We start from the raw sequence: 23,054 nt of genomic DNA on the forward strand, positions 1-23,054 counted from the left end.
TTAAACTATTAACCCCCCCCCCTCCCCTCCTAGTGAAAAAACAAATTGTCTTTTCATCAAATGTCTATTATCCATAATGTAGAAAAATAAATAATTAAATAGAATATCATGTTAAACAATATACATGTACGACTTATTGATTGATTGAATTTTGCTAAGCGCCGAGTCGGCAAGATTTCAGCCATTATCGGCGGGAATTTTTTATCTGTTGCATGCAAAATACATGTAGTTGGTAATCTTAACATATTTTAAAAGGAACTATTTAACGTTTCATCCGACGGATTATGATTTCAAAAACATGTAAACCGTTAAATAAGATTTCTCTCTGTATTCATCAAGAAAATATCTCATAATGTACAAAATTTTACTTTAAAATTCAATTTGATGTAAATAATCTAAAGTTCTCTTAAATCTAATATTGTTAAATAAAATAATAATCATGCATCGTTCGTACATTATTAATTACTTCGTATGTGAGAAACCCCACCTTATTTTAGAAGAATAAGATTTATATGCATGTAGCGGAAACTCACGGGAAACAAAATTGTATACACATGCATTGGCTGAAATTCTCGACATGCATTATTTGTGGACGATTTGCGGAAGACAGATGATTTATTATTATTTTTTTGTTCCTTTTATCTTAAAGTTAATCATCATCGGATACCCAAAGATGATCTCATCTTTACTCATGACCGAGTGATAAGTAAAGACGAGGTCACTCGTGGGTTTCCGACGATGATTGATTGTATATTGTTTAACGTCCCTCTCGAGAATTTTTCACTCATATGGAGACGCCACCACTTGCCGGTGGAGAGCTGCAAATTTTGTCCTATACTCGGCACTTGCGGCCAATGAACAAAGAGGGATCTTTTCGTGCCAGCACCTACTGCGACACGGGACCTCGGTTTATATGGTCTCATCCGATTGACCGGTCTCCACGTCCCACAGTGGGATTCGAACACGCGATGTCAGGATTGACTCCTTACTTCGCGACTCTAGAGCAGACGCTCTAACCACTGCACCACGTGGGCGACTTCCGACGATGATAGTATAGTTTATTTGTAACGCAACATTCTAATGCATTTGAAAAAGAGAATTTACATAACGTATACAAAATACTTTTATCAACAGAAAAAATGAAGGGATATCAATATGAATTTCAGAAATGCCAAAAATATAAATTCTTTGTTACCTGGAGTATTAGAAATGCATTGAGGGAAAGAAAAAGAAAAACAAGGGCTTTGTTGAATTACGATATAAAACCATGTGGAACATTTTCTTTCTTTTACTGCAAACGAACTACATGTAAATGTTAAAAACAGCATTGATTACGAATAGACTGTACTGAGAATGTCTTGATAATTATTTTATTAGGAAATGCAGTTAAACCAATTAAAAAGAGAATAAATAATGCTATAAATTAGATAGTCGGATTCAGCTTGGGTGCTTAGGATTCTAAAATAAATTATATTTAGCCAGCAAAGTAGCTTGATTTAAATACATATATGCTGACTAAAGAAGCCCCCCCCCCCTCCAAAAAAAAAAAAATCCTGTTTCTAACACATTCCAACACAACACATATAAAATTATAGACATTTCATAATTATTCAAATCAATTAAAAAAAGGAGATTTATAATAAAGTTGTCTGTTGTAGGTATCCACCCTCTCTTTAAAAGAAGAATTTTAAAATGTAGAGAACTTTTTGGTGTTATAATTGAAAGTCTTAGTACAAAACGAAACCATACTCTTGTTATTCATGAACAAGGGAAATCCTGCTCAAGATGATTTTTGAAAAGTTTGGTATTAACGGGTTTCAAAATACTTAACATTATGCTGAATATTTAAGAACATCTCTCACAAAACTATATACATCCGACTTTAGAGTATTTTTTTTTTTGGTTTACAACTCTTTATAATATTAATGACATAGAAGGATATGTTTTACAAACCGGGCCCATCTTTTTACATTTTCGCCAGCCAAGTTAAAGAAATTAAAAAATCATAGATAATCCATCGTCGGTATTTTTTTTTTATAAACTTTCAAAATAAGGAGTGAAATATTTAAGAAAATTACCTGAAAAACTGGTAACGGAGAGGAAAACATCTTTTTTGAGGAAATGATTCCCCGTGTTGAGCCTCTTTTTGCGACAAAGGGAAACAACTGGCACATTCCAGTCGCTTCAGAATTACGTTTTTCTGTTTGAGAATTACTGATATAAGAAGAAATTGCCTTACATTACCAGTATTACTTGTTTCTTGATATCTCTTAACATTATAGTTAGAAAAATGCGTTTTAAAAGTTGTTCAATCGTGGCCTATGTACATTTTGTACTGATCGATATGCCTATCATTAGCATGGTTGGTTGGTAAATTCCTGTGATAAGTTTGAAATTACACGTGAATTCATTCAAAAACATGAAACATTATATAAATGCTGCCTGTTTTGTAGGGTAACATTTGAAATTGACACCCCAAGGAAAACCATTGTCAACCGACGCGTCAGCGGAGGTTGACAATGGTTTTCCGAGGGGTGTCAATTTCAAATGTTACCCTACAAAACAGGCACCATTTATTTTATTATACTGAATGTCTTATTGATTTAGGACGTCAGCAAAAAAAAAAAAAAACCGTCGATCGTCTTTACGTTCATGTATAGAAAGCTTTCACACTCACCGGTTCACTAATCTCCTTATTGTTTGTTTGATACTCGAATTAGAGTCATTTATCATATAAAATTTCGTTATTTCTGGCTCGCAAGCATGTTTCCTACACTCGCAAGCATGTATCGTCTGTCGTTTTGTTGTTTTCAAGTAAGCCATATCGGACGCAAGCTTTTATTGACGTCAAGTTAATTCCGGTTCTTTCAAACGCGCAACTGACGTTTTGAGAATTCTACGGTGAACCGTACGCGCATAATTTCCACGCATGTGGCATTACCGTTGTGTTACCCGTTGTTACGTGTGTTGCTAAGGCTCAGGGTAATCGAACGGATTGTTAACTGCGTCTAAACCAATCAGATTTTAGTATTTAACATGAAAGTATAATAATATAGTATATCTAATATGATATTGCGAATTTAATCGTGAATGATTGAATACACGTCCACACGATGAATTCACACACTCGGCTATTTACTGCATCAGTACAAGTGCGATTTTCTGTGCCAGATTACGTCTCCTCTGGCTAAAATTTATACTCTAAACTACAAAACAATATATTCTGTACTTGCTAAGTAATGCAACATGCCATTTTTTCTTTGCTATATGTCTACCATTTTATTCTTTATCTGGTGTAAGATATGGCCTTACGTCTTCTGCTGTTTGAAAAAAAAAATAAGTGTAGATCGGACTCGGCATTCCTCTGGCCTGTGTTTACATTGAACCATGGTAACAATAAAAAATACGGCTCTACGAAGGGGAATACATTTAAAATTTGTTTATTTTATTAGTACATGTTTAAAATGATCCGATTTTTTAAAGAAAAAATCTTTGAACTGCAGATGATGATGTCTAAAACATTCCTTAACTTGAAAACCATGTGTAGTAAAAATACCGGGAAATCTTTCTCAACTTTATTCGCTTTTTTCTCATTATGACGTTGCATACGATAAGGTCGATTTCTATCCGACGAGGCTCATTATTATTTAATGTTAAATTTTAATATGTACTCAAAATTTGCATTGTTACTAATTAAAAATAATCATTACAGTTAGATATAAGATGATTTTTTAAATGCTACACGTTTTATAAGGACCACACTGAAAAAAGAGTATTCCATGTAACCCTCAAATAAAACCCTATAAATTATTAAATGACCATGAAATAAAATTATGCTACTATGATCTCATAACATAAACTATGTGAATAATCATTGTGGAATTAATGAATTACCGGTAACTTTTAATTAATAAACAAGTTATTAAAAGAGTACATGTATATTTATTTTTTTTTAAATGAAAATACCGGGAATTGTGATTTATTTCTTTTTTTGTTTTGCTAGTATTTACCTGGCCAATTAATGTTTATAAGATGGTATCAACACACATTGTTTCAATCGCCTTTGGGCAGAAAAATCGATACACGTTATTTGGGTATTTGTATCAGTGTTACACATCATTGAACATGCTGGTAAACAATGACCCTAATTTCAATTTATTTAATGCAAAAAAAGTGATAAATGAAATGTGTTTAAATTTCTTTCGGGATTAATTAGTTTTAAACATAATCTGAAGCTTCCATTCTGCTGATTTACAGATGTACACTCTAACATTTACAAACAAAACACTTAAAACTGAGTTTTATAGAACTAGGCATTAACGATAATTAAATTGACATGTCAGTTAAAATAATCATGACTGAAAAATACTACTTGGCAAAATTAACAAAGAATTTTTTTTTACAAGCCTCAATACTTAAGAAAACTCTAACTTTAGAATATCCCGATAGTCTAAATTGGCCATATAATGATAAGATCTATTTAAAGCTTCTTCTGGTGGAAAATATTTAATTCACGTTTAATTTTCTGTATAAAAAATAAATATGGGAACCAGTATCAATCATAAGAGAATTATTAATATACCAAAGAATTGTGATTAAATATTCATATTCAGTGTAATTCATATATGTACTTGTAAGTGTAAAAGCCTTCTTCCTTCAGTCCAATAAATATTATTAATAATTATTTCAATTTTTATGTGCGTACATGTTCTGCTCATAAATGACCTTCGCGTACATGTAAGAATTCCTGGCATACTACCCAGAATCAATTTCTACTGCCTTTTATAGTTCCATTGTTTATTGGAAATCTCATTTCTGAGTAATCTCCGCCCATTAAATTAATAAACCCGCCCACTGGGACTGGTGGGACTGCTTTCTGGGACTGGTGGGACTGCTCTCTGGGACCACTGGGACTGCTGGGACCGCTCTGGGACTGCTGTGGGACTGCTCTGGGACCGCTGTGGGACTGCTCTGGGACTGCTGTGGGACTGCTTTAGCAGTCCCAGAAAGCAGTCCCCGGGACTGCTCTGGGACTGCTTTGTGTCAGGTTGGGTCTGGTCGGTACTGTATGTCACAAATGATTAATCGTCGTTCAATATCGGCGACTCGGAAATAGCTTTAAAGTTAAGAGCATCAATAGTTGTTGCTACCAGCAACGTAAGGAAGGAGGAAGAGTATACTAGTATTTTGTGATAAGTAATATTTGTGATATGCATGTAATAAAAATACAATTAATCTTGTTCTTTCTCAGTTATTATTTTATATTTACTGATTACGCCATACTTTTCCATATTAAGTAATTCATACTATAGTGTGGTGTGCATTGATTAAATCTTAAGTAAGCTCTGGGCTTGGCATCCTAGGTGGATGGTTGCGGATGGCTGTGTTTTTCCTTGTACCATTGCTTCAGACACCGAAAAAGAGAAAATTAAGAGTAAGAAGTGGAAAAGTTGACAAAATCTGTGAATTCCGATGTAAGTGATTAGGTTAATTAAGTAATTAGGTTAGCTTGGCGCCATTTGTCATTGAGGTCATAAACGAGGTAAACAAAGTAATTTTTGGTTTTTCTGATCAAATATCTATACCTACACCGACATCTGCACTGCCATCCCCACTGAGTGTTCCACATATTGTAACCGTTAATGATGTACAAGCAAGACTAGCTGTTCCACAGAAAGAAACAGAATCTACAAATCAAAAGCTAGAATTCATCACTGATCACTTAAAATTGTGCAAATTGGATAAGATCTAGTCCAAAATGAGTGAGTTTGAAAAATCTGCCAGACTTCTGGAGTTCTGGCATGAGTATGCTGAAGAAAAAAACTGTGACATTGAGAAGTCCATCAAATTCTTTTCCGACAAATTCGACGAATTTGAGAGTGACAATTCTCGTCTTCCCACATTGTCGAGTCAGATTCAGATTCATTCAAAGGTAAAGGTTTACGAAAAACATCTTCTTGATATGCCGAAATTTGTGAAAGAACTAAACATTCCCAAAATGTTGCATTTGCTAAAGCCAATAAAACACAGAGTTAAACAGACATGCCAACATGATGCAAAACATGGCCCAGAGCCTAGAACAAGTGAGAAGGGTCAATAAGCAAGCAAATGAGCTTATTACTGATCTGTTCAAAAGAAAGAAAGAAAAGATGAAGCCTTTACTTCGAATTAAAGTACTTCCTACGCATTGAAATTGCTATCCATAAGCATAAAGAGTTTATTAACATCCACATATTTAGACGTCACTTCCATGGATGAAACATACCACATGTATTTGTTGAAAGAATCTTTTATGAAAGTGACCTTGACTTGTGTCACAGATACCACAGAGTCCGCAGCATTGTTAAGGCTTGAAAAAGGGGGCGGTGCCTAATTTATACGGAAAAAGTTAACTGTGACGTGACACAAATATATAACTGTATTTATGTATTTCTCATAATGCCTGAAAATGAAATAATTTGCAACTTTTAACTGTTTTAGCATAACAAACAAAAAATTTTATCAATTCATAAAAAAATTTCTTGTTAAATCCCATGTAGCTAGTTATAAACAAAGCACTGATCACGATAAACTTGTAAACATGACATCATTAATATTTGGTAAAAATTGTTTTGGTAAAAAAAGACGCATTTTATGTGCTGCGAGAGGCAGATTGAGGAATTTTATAACAATGAAAAATGCGTTCTATAATTAAACAGAATACCCTATAGCGGGTTTTCTTGGCGGGTGTAAAATTTGGCGTTTTGCCTGCTCAAAGGTATGCGAATAATATTGGCGTAATCAATTTTAGCGGATGCAGGGTTTCAGCTCTTTGCAGATGTATACTGAGAAGAGTACTTCCTATTTTAGCGGTTCAAATTTTAGCGGACTATCATCAAAACGCCAAAATAAGCCAAAATTAGCACTCTGCTAAAATAACCCGCTATACGGTATCACTTATATGTTTTGAATATTCGATTAATACCAATGTGTATCCTTTTTTTAGTGCAATTATTCATTAACTATCAAGAGAATGTATTTTATTAATCATGTTTTTTTATGTACCGGTTACGTACATTTTACAACGATATACCTCATAAATTCGTTCTTTCGCAAGGGCATACACTTAATAGATCTTATTTAACCATTTTTTGAATATAGATTAAGGATGTTTTTCTTAAATTGAAAAGCGCTGCAGCTTTCTTTAAATCGAGGGCGTTATTTTATAAGTACACAAAATATTTGGTAAAGGTTAAATATATTTGGAAATTGGCTTATTTACCTGAACATTTAACTATTAAAATGCGAATTCTATTCAAAGCAGCTGCACTTTTCAGAAACTACAGAGAATGCAGAAACAATTAATAGCTTTTAATTTTTAATTTTAACTAGGGTATGCCCTTGCAATGTTGAAATTTGTTCATGACCTACATTCAGTACAAGAACTATGCATTCATCACTTGACTGTCCATCACTAAGACCAATCTTCATAGAGTATAGATTGGGTTATACTATGCTATCTCCATAAGTATTTAAGTTTTGTGATAATAAAACAGTGCAAATTTAGTTTTAAAAAAATCCCTTTTTTGCACGTGTTTTCCGTTGATTTCTCATAGTAGGCCTTAACAGTGCTGCGTCTGATACATTTGTTTTATAGCTGGATATTTTACTTGAAAAGGACGTAAGTGGTAATTCAATCGCCAAGCAACATGACAAACGTGATGATTTTAACTTTTATATCGTCAACGTCCTTTATTAGTCCCCTACCGGTGAAACCGGGGGGGACTATAGGTTTCCTCTGCGTCCGTCCGTCCGTCCGTCCGTCCGTCCGTCTGTCTGTCTGTTTGTCTGTCTGTCCCACTTGGTTTTCCGCACTTTTTTTCTAAACACTTGCAGATATTGAGCTGAATTTTGGTATGTGAGTGTATCCTAATGAGTTACAGATCAAGTTTGAATTTCGCTTAGCTTCATTGATTTTTGACAGAATTATGGCATTTTGAATATTTTTCATAATCGTTTAATTAAGATCGGGTTCGAACTGCGCTGACTTCCGATTGTTGACAAAAATATGAAGCGAGGAAAAGACGATTGAGAATTGAGTTGAATATTCGTCTTAATGTGGATTATTTTATTAGTTTTAAGGCATTTACAACTTGAAAATTTTTCAGTTTTACCTTGGACATGACTTTTGCACATTATAAAATGACATCCTGAAGGAAAAGGGGAACCCGGTAGGGGACATGTATTGCTTATGCAATACTCTCAGAATGCTTGTTTATGCAGCAATATACCTTCATCACCTGCATACGGAGTATATATATCTCAACTGATTCGATACGCAAGAGAATAATCTACATATGAACAATTTTTAAAACTAGGTAAATCATTGACAAGCAAGTTGATGAAACAGGAATATCAGCAGTATCCTTTAAAGTCATCATTTTGTAAGTTCTATGATCGATACACTGCCGTTGTCAGCAAATACAATTATTTATAATTGAGTCAAATTCTGACTGACGATTTTCATACTACTTGTTAGTCCATTATTTATACATTGAATTGACGACGGATTTCTCCGCTATTTCCCGATCATGACAAGGAGCACACGGTGGGTATGACCCGTCAGCAAAAAATGCTCACTCTTCCAATGAACCTGATCCCACCTTTAATGTTTTGGAATTCTATGTTTGCTCTACTCCTAATTCCTATTGTTTTATTGACTTTGAGATTGAATACTGTTCAAACAGACCGTGGGAAGAAATAGACAGAATAAACCTGGTGCGTGACCGTCTGTATGTTAATGGAGAACTGTCTATTTGAGGATGACGAGACTCAGTTGTACGATAAAGAGAACTTCGATCCCGATGTTGAGACAATGGAAAGAAAGGATCTTGCGGTGGCGGGATGTACCTGATAGAAGAGGTGGCTAAGTTATATTTATTAGAAAAGACATATAAATATGTTTGCTTATTAGAAATATCTCTGATACTAAAGTAGTGTTAAAACAAAATCATGTTTTTTCAATGATAAACCTATATACATTATTTTATGTTATTTTCCTTCCTTTTTTATGAGCAAGAGGACATATACTTAATTCAATGCTTATATGATTTTCTTGTAAAATATAACACTCATGGTCGTATATTTGTATCGGGCTATCTCAATTCCTGATGCGGAGAAAATTTTGATTAAATTACCATTGTTATGAAAATATTATAAAAATTACAACCCTTCTACTTATTTACTGCTTGACTGACATGTGTAACGTTGAAAGAAAAACAAAAGATAAATGAGTTAACAATTATGGTAGACAATTGTTATCATTATGTAAATGTATTGGTTTACGAATAGTTAATGGTAGACATCCTGATGATCCTAGTGGTAGTGTAACATTCTGCAGTACAAACGGAACAAGTGTTATCGATTACCTCTTATGTGAACTAGATATGAAACAGAATATTGAAAATTCAATGTTGGTACATTTAATTCTCTATCTAATTATCCACACAATCTACTATGCAAAACCGCCAAAATATGGCTGAAATATTGCCGATCCGGCCTTAAGGGACTCCAACCTTCAGCCAGGGAGGACAACCCTTTAATTTATAATTTAATTTAAAAAGTCTTTAAATGAAGCTTGAAAATTAAATATTTTCATGCAACAATTTTCATTACATGCCTCTCAATATGCTTCAAGGTTCTTTGCAAAGCTCCATAAATCATTTCTAATTTTATATCATGTTAATAAAAATTGGTATCTAATAATGCTTTCTTGGTATAAAAATTTCTACTTTTAATTGACCTTTCTGAGAAGTTTAAAGAACCTTGAAGCACATTGAGAGACATATAATGAAAATTGTTGCATGGAAAGATTTAATTTTCAAGCTTCTTTTAAAGACTTTCTGAATTAAATTATAAAGTAAAGAGTTGTCCTTCCTGACTGAGGGTCGGAGTCCATTAAACAATAACAATCAATCAATCTTCTAGATAAAATTCGATTAAAAATAATTTTGGTTACAGATAAAAGTAGGAATGTTAGGTCTGTAAGTAAAATTGTAAAATGGAAAGAGACAAACTGTCCTAAAATTTTAAATGCTCTCCAACATAATATGTCAGAGTTGATAAATATTCTTGATACACCAATATGTAATCAGAGTGACGTTAACTGTTGTGTAAACTCTTTTTGTGATGTTATTAATAGCATTGCGTTACCTCAGTGTGATATACAAACTCCCATTGCAATGGGAAAAAATATAAGAGAACTGAAGATAAACCATGCCCTTGGTTAATGATAAAAGTATATCAAAATATACAGAATATAATGATGCACTTCATAACTTCGATAAGTGTAAATCCATAGTAAATCACCAATCTTTGATTCACCATAAAACATTTATAAAAATTTTGAAGATAAATGTAGGGCATTATAGGAGATATGAGGAAAGTTTTATTTCGAATATTTAAGGAAAAAACAACCCCAAAAACTTTTTAGTTCTTTTAAAAGACAAAAATTCATGTACTGAAAGCTCAATATTTATTAATGAATTTGTGGAATACTTTCAAAATTGGATGGTTGATGATAATAGAAGTTTTACAGGTGATGCTATTTTTGAAGAGCTTTTTGAAGAGCTAAGTAGAGATATAACAGGGGAAAAATTTATGTTGTATGTTGAACGGTTTTTTTCATTTCATGTAAAAACCATATTGCACCATGTGTAGTTAAACTTTTTAATTCTAGAATCGTCGGCCAAAGGTTACATTGTCTCTGAATTTAAAAAGGGGGACCCCAATGACCCCATATAATAATTATTGAGGTATCAGATTGACAAGTTGCCTAAGTAAACTTTATACGTCTGTCTTGAATATCCGTTTATTAAAATGGGATTCGGAAATATCTATATAATCAGATGCACAGTTCGGTTTTAAACCAGGTTTCGCTAATACTGATGCCATATTTGTTTTACATACAATGATTACCAAGCAATTTAGTCGTAAAGGTGTTGTTTATGGACTATAAAAACAATTGTTTTTATAGATTGAAGCACCCTTGGGCATTGAATGAAGATGGGTTGTCTGAATTTTTTGAAAATAGAATTGGTATACTGTTGAGTGTTCTCTCTTTGACTTCATGATTGTGAATCACATTTTATAAGGTATGATTTTCCATCTTTTGAGTTCACTATACTAAAAAATGTTCTTGCTTATGTATGCTAATGATATGATACTAATCGCTATATCTGCTGATGTACTAGGAATAGTTAGACTCTTTACTTTTATATAATTGTTAGACTCTTTACTTTTATATAATTGTTAGACTCTTTACTTTCATATAATCAAAGTCACCCGCGTGGCGCAGTGGTTTGAGCGTCTGCTTTAGAGTCGCGATGTAAGGAGTCAATCCTTACGTCGCGGGTTCGAATCCCACTGTTGGGAGAACGGTCCTTCGGATGAGACTGTATAACAAATCAATTATAGACTGGGATTAAGGAAACATATTATTTGTTGGACATGAATGTGAAAACATACCATTAGCCTGCTGCCTCGGGTAACATTTTCACCTTAAGGTCCGACAAATCATATGTTGCCCTCATACCCAGTCAATAACTGTATATTATTAGACACTATTATTTTTATATCACCAATTAATACATTTTGTTTCATAACACAAACAATTGAAGAAGTATTAGATTGAATGCATATGGGCAGAATTACAAGTGCTTAAAAAAAGAACAATTTTTCTACCTGCACTTTTCACACACATATACTTCAGGAAGAGGGCATGAATCCCTTGTAATGGAATATGAGGGCAACAAACAGTACTCATTGCAGAGGTCCATTGAAGCAATTCAAATCAGGAGCAGAGAAACAAACTTAAAAACATTAAATATGGAACCACAAGCCATGGAGTAGTAAGTATCGCGAGATTACCAATCATACCCGCATATAAATAATGCCACCTGTAGTGATCAGGTAAAATTATGGACACCACAATATGAATGAAAAAAAAAAAAACATCAGACAACATTTGACATAATAATAGATTGTACATGCAGACAAGAATATTGTTTTGACCATAAATCTGGCAAAATAATTACTTTAAACGAGACTCTAGATATCCTTATATCATCTACTTGTTTGTAATCTTAGAAATTGTTCGAAACATGGATCGTACGTTTGTGTATAAAATCAACTTCGACTCATAAACTTTATATGCAGATGATAAGGGCATATAGCTACACAAGTAAGGAAAGTAAAGGACTTTATAATAAATATACCCATTTTGTAAATTCTAAGCCTAAACGTACATTTAAACATAGAAATATCTCATTAACATTTGAAGTAAAACAAAATGTCTGTACATTTGGATAAACAAACTTACGTAGCACAAGCAGAGCGTTAACATTGTGACACACCACTCTTAATTGTCGCGTATTTTAACTTAATAGGTTGAACGTACAAAGTGCAAACTTTATCATTTTAACAGATGTAAATGTAAATATGACCGATTTACCTCACGACACATATTTATGATTTTAATAACATTAATAAAAGTCATAACATTTATCTTAAAGCTTGGTTGTTAGATTTTAAATTATGTCTTTTGAAGTAAAATATCCAAACATAAAACAGATATTTGAGACTCAATTGTACCTTTATTTCCAGCTCACCGGGATTTTCGTGTCGAAATATGAATAGAAGTAAATATTATTAATTAATGATACGTCGTGGAAATATCTGAATGTCAAATTGAAGACCACAGCAAGTGCGTGCAGATGTTTTGAATAAATTTTGCTTCGTAAGAATACAACATATTACCAGCTTGTTGGGAGATCTAGATCCCTAAAAACTACAATTAGACATTGACAATCAGAAATCCAAGCATCTTTTTAAAATCCACTTCAGAGGTGAAGTAATGTACACATGTAAGTACAATATTTGAATATTAAGTTCAGGAAAAAGTTCAGGAGAAGGTGAGTATATTTTCGAGGTCCATTTCTTTTTTTAAAAAAACGCTGCTGTCTAAAATGTCAAATATCCTAGATATTAATTTATCATAAGAACTGGTTACATAAAATGTTGAAAAGTCCTACAATTTTTATTGATTTTTGTAGAATTTTGTTGTTTCATATTTTCTAGCAGTGCCATTAAGGTTTTTCCACCCTCACAGTTTTAATGGTTCAAAGTACAAAAACTGCAATTTATTTTAGTTAAAATTATAGGTTGCCATATGTTTTGATGTGAGACAAAAAAAGCAGAACTATATCAACATAAAAAAATCGTATTTTTTTAAATTGTAAAACTGGTTCAAATGCACAATTCTGATACTAAGAGTTCCTAAATACTTAGCAGTTGATGAACTTGAGATATGAATATCAGGGAATCGATTCTACATAAAAAAAACACAATAAAGAATGAAGGTATCTAAGGAGTTATTGCACTTTTCACATTTTTTTAAAGATTGAATAGTTGATTAAATAATGTAAGTTCTATTACATAAAATATTTATCATAACACCAATTGAGAATCAAGCTATCAAAAATTGTTCTATTCGGAATGAATTTAAATTGATAACAGTTTTTGCAAAAACCGATGACATCACAGGAGGATGAAAATACCTTAATTTGTCTTCCATAGAGAGGCTTATTAAATTGTTTTAAAGGTTTTACAATGGAAAATGAAACACGCTTTATATGATTTACATTGAATATTTCATTTCTCGATAGTATTTCAATTCCTTCTCCAAAGAATTAATCCTTGAATTAGTTTGATTTCATTGAAGATAAAAAAAAATGATAGATTCATTTAAGGAATCTGTCTTATTTTTGTATTTCATAATGTGATTAATCAATTGTCTTGAGTGATTATTTTCATAAAGGTCGAAGGCATTTATGCACAAATCGATTAATAATCGTCAAAAAATCGAAAAATCTCATTCCATATATTACATGCCCCGCCTATTGATTGTCTCTATTTCTCCCGCCCTACACGTAATTTCTTTTAACTGTGCCTATCGATGAACAAGTACATTGATGGAGAAATAAAGTACATTAACTTTTTAAAAAAAAATTATCTTGGACAAAGACATTGTAAATGTAAATATTCAAATATCTTTCAAATATAACATATACTTAGAAGTCGAACACTTCCTTAGAATTTTTATGGTTTATTTACATAAGGACTTGTCAAGTTATTATATTAATGACTGATTACAATTAATTATGTAGCACTTGGTGTTAAATAGAATTATTTTCGGGATTTTGTGAACAAATGCATCAACACTTTCAACCGAACAATCTAAACATAGGTATCTTTTATCTTGACAACAAGCGATTGTCACTTATCTATATAAAAATGAAGTACTTAATGGCCGTGTATATTTTCGTAGTAGAGCTTCATCTTCTAAAGATTATGACCTAAAAACATAGGTCCCGTGTCGCGGCATGCGTTTGCACGATAAAGAATCCTTGCTACTCTAGTTTGTTTAAATCATGACCTCGGGGGTTAGGCGGGCTGCAATGGCTGATCAAAGTTTTACATTGTTATATATATGGAAAATCTTTTAAAAATCTTATTCTCCAGAACTGTTGGGCCAGGAAAGATGAAACTCACGCGGGAGTATACTCAAGTAGAGTACAGGGTGTTTCACAATATATGTCACACATCTAAAGACAGATTTGATAAATGACAACAAAAGCTACATATACATTTTATACATCATTTTAAACAGCATATATTCAAAATTAATTTTTTGAGTCGGAAGTATCCAAAATTCTCTTCTTCAGTTACTATGACAACAAATCCTAAAATGTTATTCATCAAGTGTTTTCTCAACATTGCCCTAAATAACTTAAGAGACTAAATGCTTATAAATTTCTGATCACTGTTTTGTAAGTTTCCCAAGATTTTTGAGACTTTTCTTGTTTTATATCTGGCTTTTTAGAACCCAAAAAGTGCAAATTTATTTTTATTTAAAGTTGCATATAAATAAATGTGTCGTTTCAGAACTGCCGGTATGTGTTAATTGGTGTCCACTTCTTTCGCTCTTTTTCAGTCAATCTTGCAAACTTTAACCCTGGCTCTGAATGTCATTTGACTTTAAACGTTGAAATCTTGTATGCAGACACACTTTACTCAAACTTAAGATTTCGAAATACTCCTAATACACTTACTGGCATTGTTACAACACATCTCCTAAACTCAGTTCTGACTTTCATGAGGTTTTCTCATTGATTGACTTCACTCTGATATTGTTTTTATCTCTTCTTGATTTTTGGGGGGTGGGGTGAAGAGGAGGCAGGTTTTAGCTGGCTTTTATCTTTACATTATAATTTAATTTAAACCTCTAATTATTATTAATATAAGAAAAATAGACAGTAATTGCTGGTCTAGGTATTTTTTATCATCACCCCCTGTAAAATATTTAAGAAATCTTAAACGGTTCTTATAATAAAAGTTTACAAAAAATTTTTGCTGCAAATTTTACGCAATTTTGAGAAAGCTGAAATTATGACATCACTGATTATATCATCAGCTACTTCATGGTTTATTATAATTTTCCCGATACTATGCAATATAATAATTTTAGATCAATATGCTTAATTATAGTGTTTTGGTATTTTTGGTATCAGTCTAGATATTCAGATTATGACCATTTAGATGTGTGACATATATTGTGAAACACCCTGTATATTCAAGTTTGTATAAATAATATACATGTACATATAACTTATAGGAAAAATATGCTCCAGAACAGAAAAGTTTTGTTTAGTCAAATTGACATGGTAGTATCTGCAAGTAGTGAAGATTTGCATTTATTCAAATATTGTCAGGATGGGTGAGGGGTTTTAGGCAGGAGTTACAATGGAAGGTAGAATAATATGTTGGAAAATCTTTTTAAAATCTTCTTTTCAAGTATGGCAAATTTATCTATGTATGCATTATTGATAAAGTGACATTATCAAGTACATGTGATAGAAAATTCAAATCTAAGCTTTTCAATACAAAGCTGTTTTGTCTTTTTTTTAACTTGCCAATACCCATCCATTTTATACTTGCTTAAATCTCATAAATTAAGAAAGGTAATAATCTTTAAAATATAACGTCTGCTCATAATTATTTGCGCTTAACTTGTACCGAACTATACTGTGAAACGTCATGATTCTATGACTTGAAAATTAAGAGTGTGTTGCGTCACATTTCAGTAAGTTGTTAAGAGTTAAAGTTTTCGACTAATGTCTAAATTAATTCATATATCTATAGAAATTTAGAAAAACAGAAAAGAAGATGTAGTCTTTCGTTTCTTTTTGCCAAAAAATTACACAATACTAAATTTGGAACTGAGTATACATGTGCCATTTCTCTTTAAAGCTAATACATTATATATAATTGATACATATACGAGCTCAAGAAAAATAGGTGTAAGGCATTTAACAGACCGTATTTTTTTTTACTCAGCACAGTTGAAAAATTGCGTTAAACTGCGTTTGAAAACTAGAAGGGACTAAATTTGGTGGAATGGTAGCAAATGAAAACACTTTTCCGCCTCTCATAATTGTTATAATATGAATTTAGTTATACTTTTTTCCACACAAAGACTTGTTGAAATTTTTCAATGTAAGATAGATTAATAATAAGGGACTTCAAACAATAAAGATAACGAACAGTATTCAATCTTAAAGTCCATAAAACAATACAAAACAGAGCAGAGCAAACACGGACCTCCGAAACAGCAAAGGCGAGATCAGGTGGAAAGAGGAGAAAGCATCCCTGTTATCTAGAAAACTATATCAGCTTTTAAAAGCTTCCAATCTACGAAGAGATTGAGATTAAATCCTTGAAAAAGTTTTTTTTTTGTTTTAATCTGTTTGTAAACGATTAAAACTTTTTTGTTTTTGCATCATTTTGTATCTTTATGTGCCAACGTAACCATATATAAAAATAGAAGAAAATGATTAAACATGAAAGCAAATAAAAATAACTAATACATCCTAAAAATAATAGAAATGTAGAGAAACTTCGGATGAGCAAATGTTCATTTTAGCTGATTTATTTTTGTCAATTTTGTAATATCATCTTATAGACCATATAATAATAATACGTCTACGAAAAAGGTAGCCTTGACCTGTCCTTGCCTCCTTTATAAAACGGTTGAATTTAATCTCACTGATACCATCACTTATTGATATTGCTTAACTTGATTCTGTTCAAATTTAATTAATTCTTAAATGAAAGAAATATTATTAAATGATTGAATATTGTTTAACGTTTCACTTATATGGAGACGACTACACATGAAAAGAATCCTAGAAACCATAACCCATCATTAAGCAGATGCGTACTTCATTATATAAATATTCCATTTGAACATGCAAACACAGATCTAACCAACATACAATACAAAATATTGTAAGGAAATATTGATTTTGACTTTAAAGTATGCAGAATAGAGCAATTGACAAGATATACGAGAAGTAAGAACATGATAGACAAGAAGTTAAAACATGTTCTAATATTAACGTATGTTTTGAAGAGACAAATGATAATAATTATATAAATGGTTGAATAGGACAACTATCTCACACCTTATAGAATGTGCTTGGTAATTCATAAAGAGTTATGTTTAATGCACTTTTGACAGGATATTTGACATCCAATAAATATAAATGTTTAATTTTCTTTCTTCTGCTAATATTTGTATACAGTTATTGTAGAACTATCCTCACCCCCGACCATTAAAGTGTCCTGGTCATCAAAACAGAGAGCACGGGGTTTTTTGGACATTGATCCGGTGGGATTAAAAGGGAAAGAAACTGACCAGCCATATTTAGCATGTGGACACTAGAATAAATTCTAATAAACTAGGAGCAGTAACTATTACACACCAAGATATGTACCAGCTTGTCAGTACAGATTCCATAAGGATGGAATCCAGCCTGAGACTGGTGCCCGAAGTAAGAGAACCGGTGCTCTCCGGATCTTCTCACCCCTACGACGCTGTGGGCGGTATAGTCTGATGTACAGATGTCACCGTTAATGTTCTCTGTGATGTAGGTTATACTCTTATAAAGGTTGATCCCTTCTTCATCTCTTTGGATCACCTGGAGTTTCCTCCCTTCTTTGCTGAATCTGGTCACCTTCAATTCTTTATTTTTATTCATCCCCACCAGAATGTCTCCATTGATGTGAGAGGAGTGAATGGCCCCCGGTTCCCACTCATCACACGAGATTATTATCGAGGTGGTCAATTCACTAGTAACATGGAATATTGCTTTTCTTTTGGCAATTGTGAAGAGAAGTTTTCCCTCCATGGTAATGGTGTGATAGCCTATGGCATCTCTAACATTATTAGTAATGATCTTTAATATATTTCCCTCCTTGTCAAAAAAGATGAGGTCACCCAGCTGTCACTGGTCCAGAAATTACCAGAAGACAAAACAAATAAATGAAAGGCTAGTGTACATATGTTTATATTTCCTTCCCTTTTCACATCAAATTAAAGTGACGGAGCAACTAGAATACCACACGACGAGTATGTCCTTCTGCTTTCTGCTTCTCTCTCTTTGTCCAGAGGTGGAAAGGTTTGACTTAAATTCTTTGCTTCTTCGAGGTGATAGGAAATCAATTCTTTTACTGGCCAGTTAATTTCTCCATATTGTTTTTCAATTTTCTTCTTATCTTCCTCACCTCGTATGAATGTCGGTACTGTCATATTATCTGTTACAGTGTTTTCCATTACATCAAATGATATGGAAGGCAATTTCTTATGGAATATTAAAAGACCTGACGGCTTAGTTGACGCTGATTCCATCTTGTTCTTGAGTATAAAAATTGATACTTCTATTTTTAAACTCTTCTTCTGTTTCTTTTAAATATGATTCTTTTATTGCACCAAGTTCACTCACCTTTTCGGAAAGGACAGTTTCTAAAATGTCTTTTATCTTACTGGCTCTTTGTTACATGGCTGATCTCGTCATATTAAATCTTTCCTCATCTTTTTCTGTTCGTTCTTTTTGAGAATTAAGTTTTCCTTTACGGATCTTTATCAGTTGATCTTTGTATTGCTGTAGTCTTTCATTGTAGACAAACTCTAGATCAGAGATCTGGTGAGTTCTGTGATCTGAAGTAGAGCATTTGGAACAAATAGGAGCCGTGCAAGAGTCGCAGTAGATTTCAAGGTCTCTTGTTGGATGAAATGAACATTTTTCTGCCGGCAAAGGTATTCTTCTTTCCGTAAAAAGAACAACTTCATGGTGTTTGTTTTTTTCTTCATTGAGATGGACGTCTCGGTGCTGATCACACAAGCTCTGTTGGCAGTCATTGCAGTAGAGACTGGTGCTCTCTTCGCATATTGTGCACACCGTGTAATGTTCAGCAGGTCCAGATTTATCGACGCTATCTTCTTCCATATTTTACGAGGCAACTGCATTTTAAAAATAAGTCAATGTACCAGAATATCTAAGATTTACGAGGCAATTGCATTTAAAAAATAAGTCAATGTACCAGAATATCTAAGATTTACGAGGCAATTGCATTTAAAAAATAAGTCAATGTACCAGAATATCTAAGATTTACGAGGCAACTGCATTTAAAAAAAATAAGTCAATGTACCAGAATATCTAAGATTTACGAGGCAACTGTATTTAAAAAATAAGTCAATGTACCAGAATATCTAAGATTGTAATCAAATAATATTAAATCTAAGATATGAATTATTTTTTTTCAAAACAATGTCATACAAGAGCTTCCATGATTTTTCAAGGAAGTGACCTAATCACTGGTTTCTAAAGAACTTTGAATATACAAATTTTATGATCAATTTCATTTGGAAGATCCCCAACTATTGTGAGTAAAAACTATTTCATGGATAAACTTTTTGAAAAAAGCATCAAAATAATATATTGTAATTTAGATTGGTTGAATATAGTGAAATATATTGTTTAAAAAGTTATTTATATACATATACCATGTAAATAAATAAGAATAATTTGTAAGAGTTTAAATAAACTAGAATAATATGTAATAATTTAATAGGAAATGAACATTTTGAATTTAATTTATCCATGCGTCCTCGATCTGGCAAACTTTGGCAGATGACCAATTTGAAGATAAAGACAATCACATTTTTAACCAGCAGTCACTTTATCTTCCTTGTTCATTAAGTAACTTATTGAATAAAGCGTTTATCAACAGTGATAAAAAGTAACGAAGAATATAAATATAGGACGCGGTTTGCATGTCACATGTAGCAAAAATTGATTTTTGTCCATTTTATTCTAATTTCTCATTAGAATTGTCTATAACAAGATTTATAATGCATAAATTGTATAACTATTGTAAAACGTTTTACTTTCATTCTTTATATTTTCAGTTGTAGTTGATGTTCAACATTTACATTTTTCCTATTATATCATGAAAGATTTCATTCTCGCTTATAAATAATTTTGTTTACAGAGATAACAATCAGTATTCAAGCTCAAAGTTGATTCAAACAATACAAAAAAAGAGCAGAGCAAACTCTGACCTCTAAAAAACTAGAGATGGGATCAGATGTTATGGAGGAGTGCGCATCCCTTTCCGACCGGTTATCGGAAAGTAACGGAAAAATCCGTGACAATCCAATGTGTAATGGCCTAACATTTATTATGAAAAACATCCATCAGCATATGACCATATGATAGATTGTATTTGTTTTGCTGATAAGGTCATTGTATCGACAATAAACCTTTTGAAATGATGATTTTAAACAAGACTGTTGTTATTCTTGTTTCATCAACTTGTTTGGCAATAACTCAATAACTCACCTCGTTTAAGACATTGTTCGTATGTTTAGCTGCTCTTACGTATCAATCAACTGAAATATAAAAACCCTATATGTAAGAGATAATTTAGGGTATATTCCTACATGAATCAGCGATGAGGACAATTCAGAAAGTTATCATGTTTATCATAAAGATTTATTTCTAGGTTACAATTAATGTCTTCTTCAAGTAAAATATCCAAATATGAAACAGATGCAATCAGACTCTGTGGTAGTTTTTATTTCAAGGTTACTGGGATATATCGATTTAACATACATGAATGTATGAACGAATTGACTGATTGTTTATTGTTTTATTTCCACTTGAGAATTTTAAACTCATATAGAGACGTCACCATATACCGATGAAGGACTTCAAATTTTGACCTTTACTCGGCACTCAGGGCCATTGAGCAGTGCCAACGCCTGTCGTGACACAGGGCCTCGGCTTGTAAGGTCTCACCCGAAGGACCCGTAGCTTTCACTTCAAAGTGCCGAGCGCATTGCGAAAGAACAGTTGTAACCCATTTTAATCGTCTCATAATTACATTTCCAATGTCTTTGTCCGAGATACAATTACAAATTGTAAATGTACTTTATTTCCCCATCAATGTACTTGCGCGGTTCAAAAAAAAAACAAAACAAAACAAAAAAACAAAAAAAAAAAAAAAAAAACACGTGCAGGGCGGAACAAACAGCTACACAGAAGCAGGACTTGGAGCAGGTGATTATTTTATGCATAAATGCATTCGGCGTTCATCACTGTTTCTGCAAATTATCACGCAACCAAATCGAATGATCATATCATGAAATAAAAAAATATGTCAATCGCAGCCAATGTACGAACTCATGAGCTTCACATGACCTTGACAAGCCTTCTACTGTCTGAGGTACCCTGAACAGTAATGCAAGAATTGAAAAAAAATACTGTTAATTCATAATACGGCGTAGGTATATCTTAATGTCGAGTTGAAGTCCACAACAAGTTTTTTTTTTCTTCTCATGTATATGATTTAGAATATATTCTGCTTCTTATAAATACAAAACTATTTCTGCTTTTAAAGGGACACAATTGGTACCTATGGAGATTCTAAGAGATTGTTTGAAAAACCACATGCTAGTAAATATTATCAATCAGAAACTCAAGCATCTTTTAAAATTCAACTTCAGAGTACATGTGTTCATAGTCAGAATGTTTTAATAAAATGATGTCAAAAAGCCTGGATATGATCCAACATTATAGAAAAAAATCATAAATGTTCACCCTGTACGTGACCCTCAAGGTTGGCATTAGGATTTATTTAGATATTTTTTTCTACAAAGGACAAAAATATCGCTGATAAGGGGTGGTAAGTGGTTTTGCATGTAGTGGACTGTTCTCCTTTCCATACTGTTTTTTTTTCTAAATGTAATTAGTTTTATTTTTACCTTTAAATTAATATGAAAATTATCAAATGTTGAAAGGCTAATACCGATTCATAGTCTTTAACATTCTTGCAATCCAATTTAAAGTTTGAAAGATTTACTACAGTGAAGGGAGGGGTTTCTTAAGAAGACAAACAAAACACAGATGATTGATGGTGTGCTGTAGATGTGCTAAAAGGATTTTGATTTTTTTATTTTGAAAGGGGTTGAAAATACCCCCCTTTTTAATGAACCAGATTCTAAGAATTTCTCATACATTCTATCGATACATCGCGACATAAATCGACACATAAAATTGTCTATCTAGAAATAGTCTACTTGAACGATGCCCTTAGACTAACTGGGTAAACGTAAAGAAAAGGTATGTTTCCTCTGCTATTGATTAGTATTGTTTAATGCGATGGAATTTTGAGCATGAATAATATTATTCAAGCATGCTTCGTTTAATTTGTGATATATTTTTCAAACAGGAAGTCTTATTAAACTCCAAAACTGGAGAGTCTCATTGTTTTGCAGCATTGAAAAAGATGGATGTTTAGCACTGTCACGACTCTCAAGGTACAATTTTTATTTTTGTTACATACTTAGTAATTAATACAGGATTATTGCATATGCAATATGCGTGACGTCACAATAGCCGTATCAGCCCTGCAGGGATGATACGGATTTGCAGGGCTGATATAGGTTATCAGCCCTGCAAATCAATCAGCTCCGCAGGGCTGATACAGATCATCATCACACCCACAGTAAATAAATCCACAAAAAACAGCACTTGTGATCATACACAATTTTTGGTGGGACAGGGTTCATATTCTCTTAATTTTAACTTTTCGAAAATAAGGATAATCTAATT

The 23,054-nt window shown here is 32.6% G+C and overlaps 1 protein-coding gene across 1 annotated transcript; it reads right to left on the bottom strand.

Moving 5' to 3' along the window:
• Positions 1-17,837: 17,837 nt before the first annotated feature.
• On the bottom strand, positions 17,838-18,287 carry LOC134251851 (uncharacterized). The gene has a single exon (XM_062734272.1). The coding sequence runs from the start codon at positions 18,285-18,287 to the stop codon at positions 17,838-17,840; it is 450 nt and encodes a 149-aa protein (XP_062590256.1).
• Positions 18,288-23,054: the final 4,767 nt, after the last annotated feature.

The sequence above is a fragment of the Saccostrea cucullata genome, unplaced genomic scaffold, assembly GCF_032062105.1.
Source record: "Saccostrea cucullata isolate Sc308-1 unplaced genomic scaffold, CSIRO_AGI_Scuc_v1 ctg2963, whole genome shotgun sequence".
In the NCBI taxonomy this organism is placed as follows: Eukaryota; Metazoa; Mollusca; class Bivalvia; order Ostreida; family Ostreidae; genus Saccostrea; species Saccostrea cuccullata.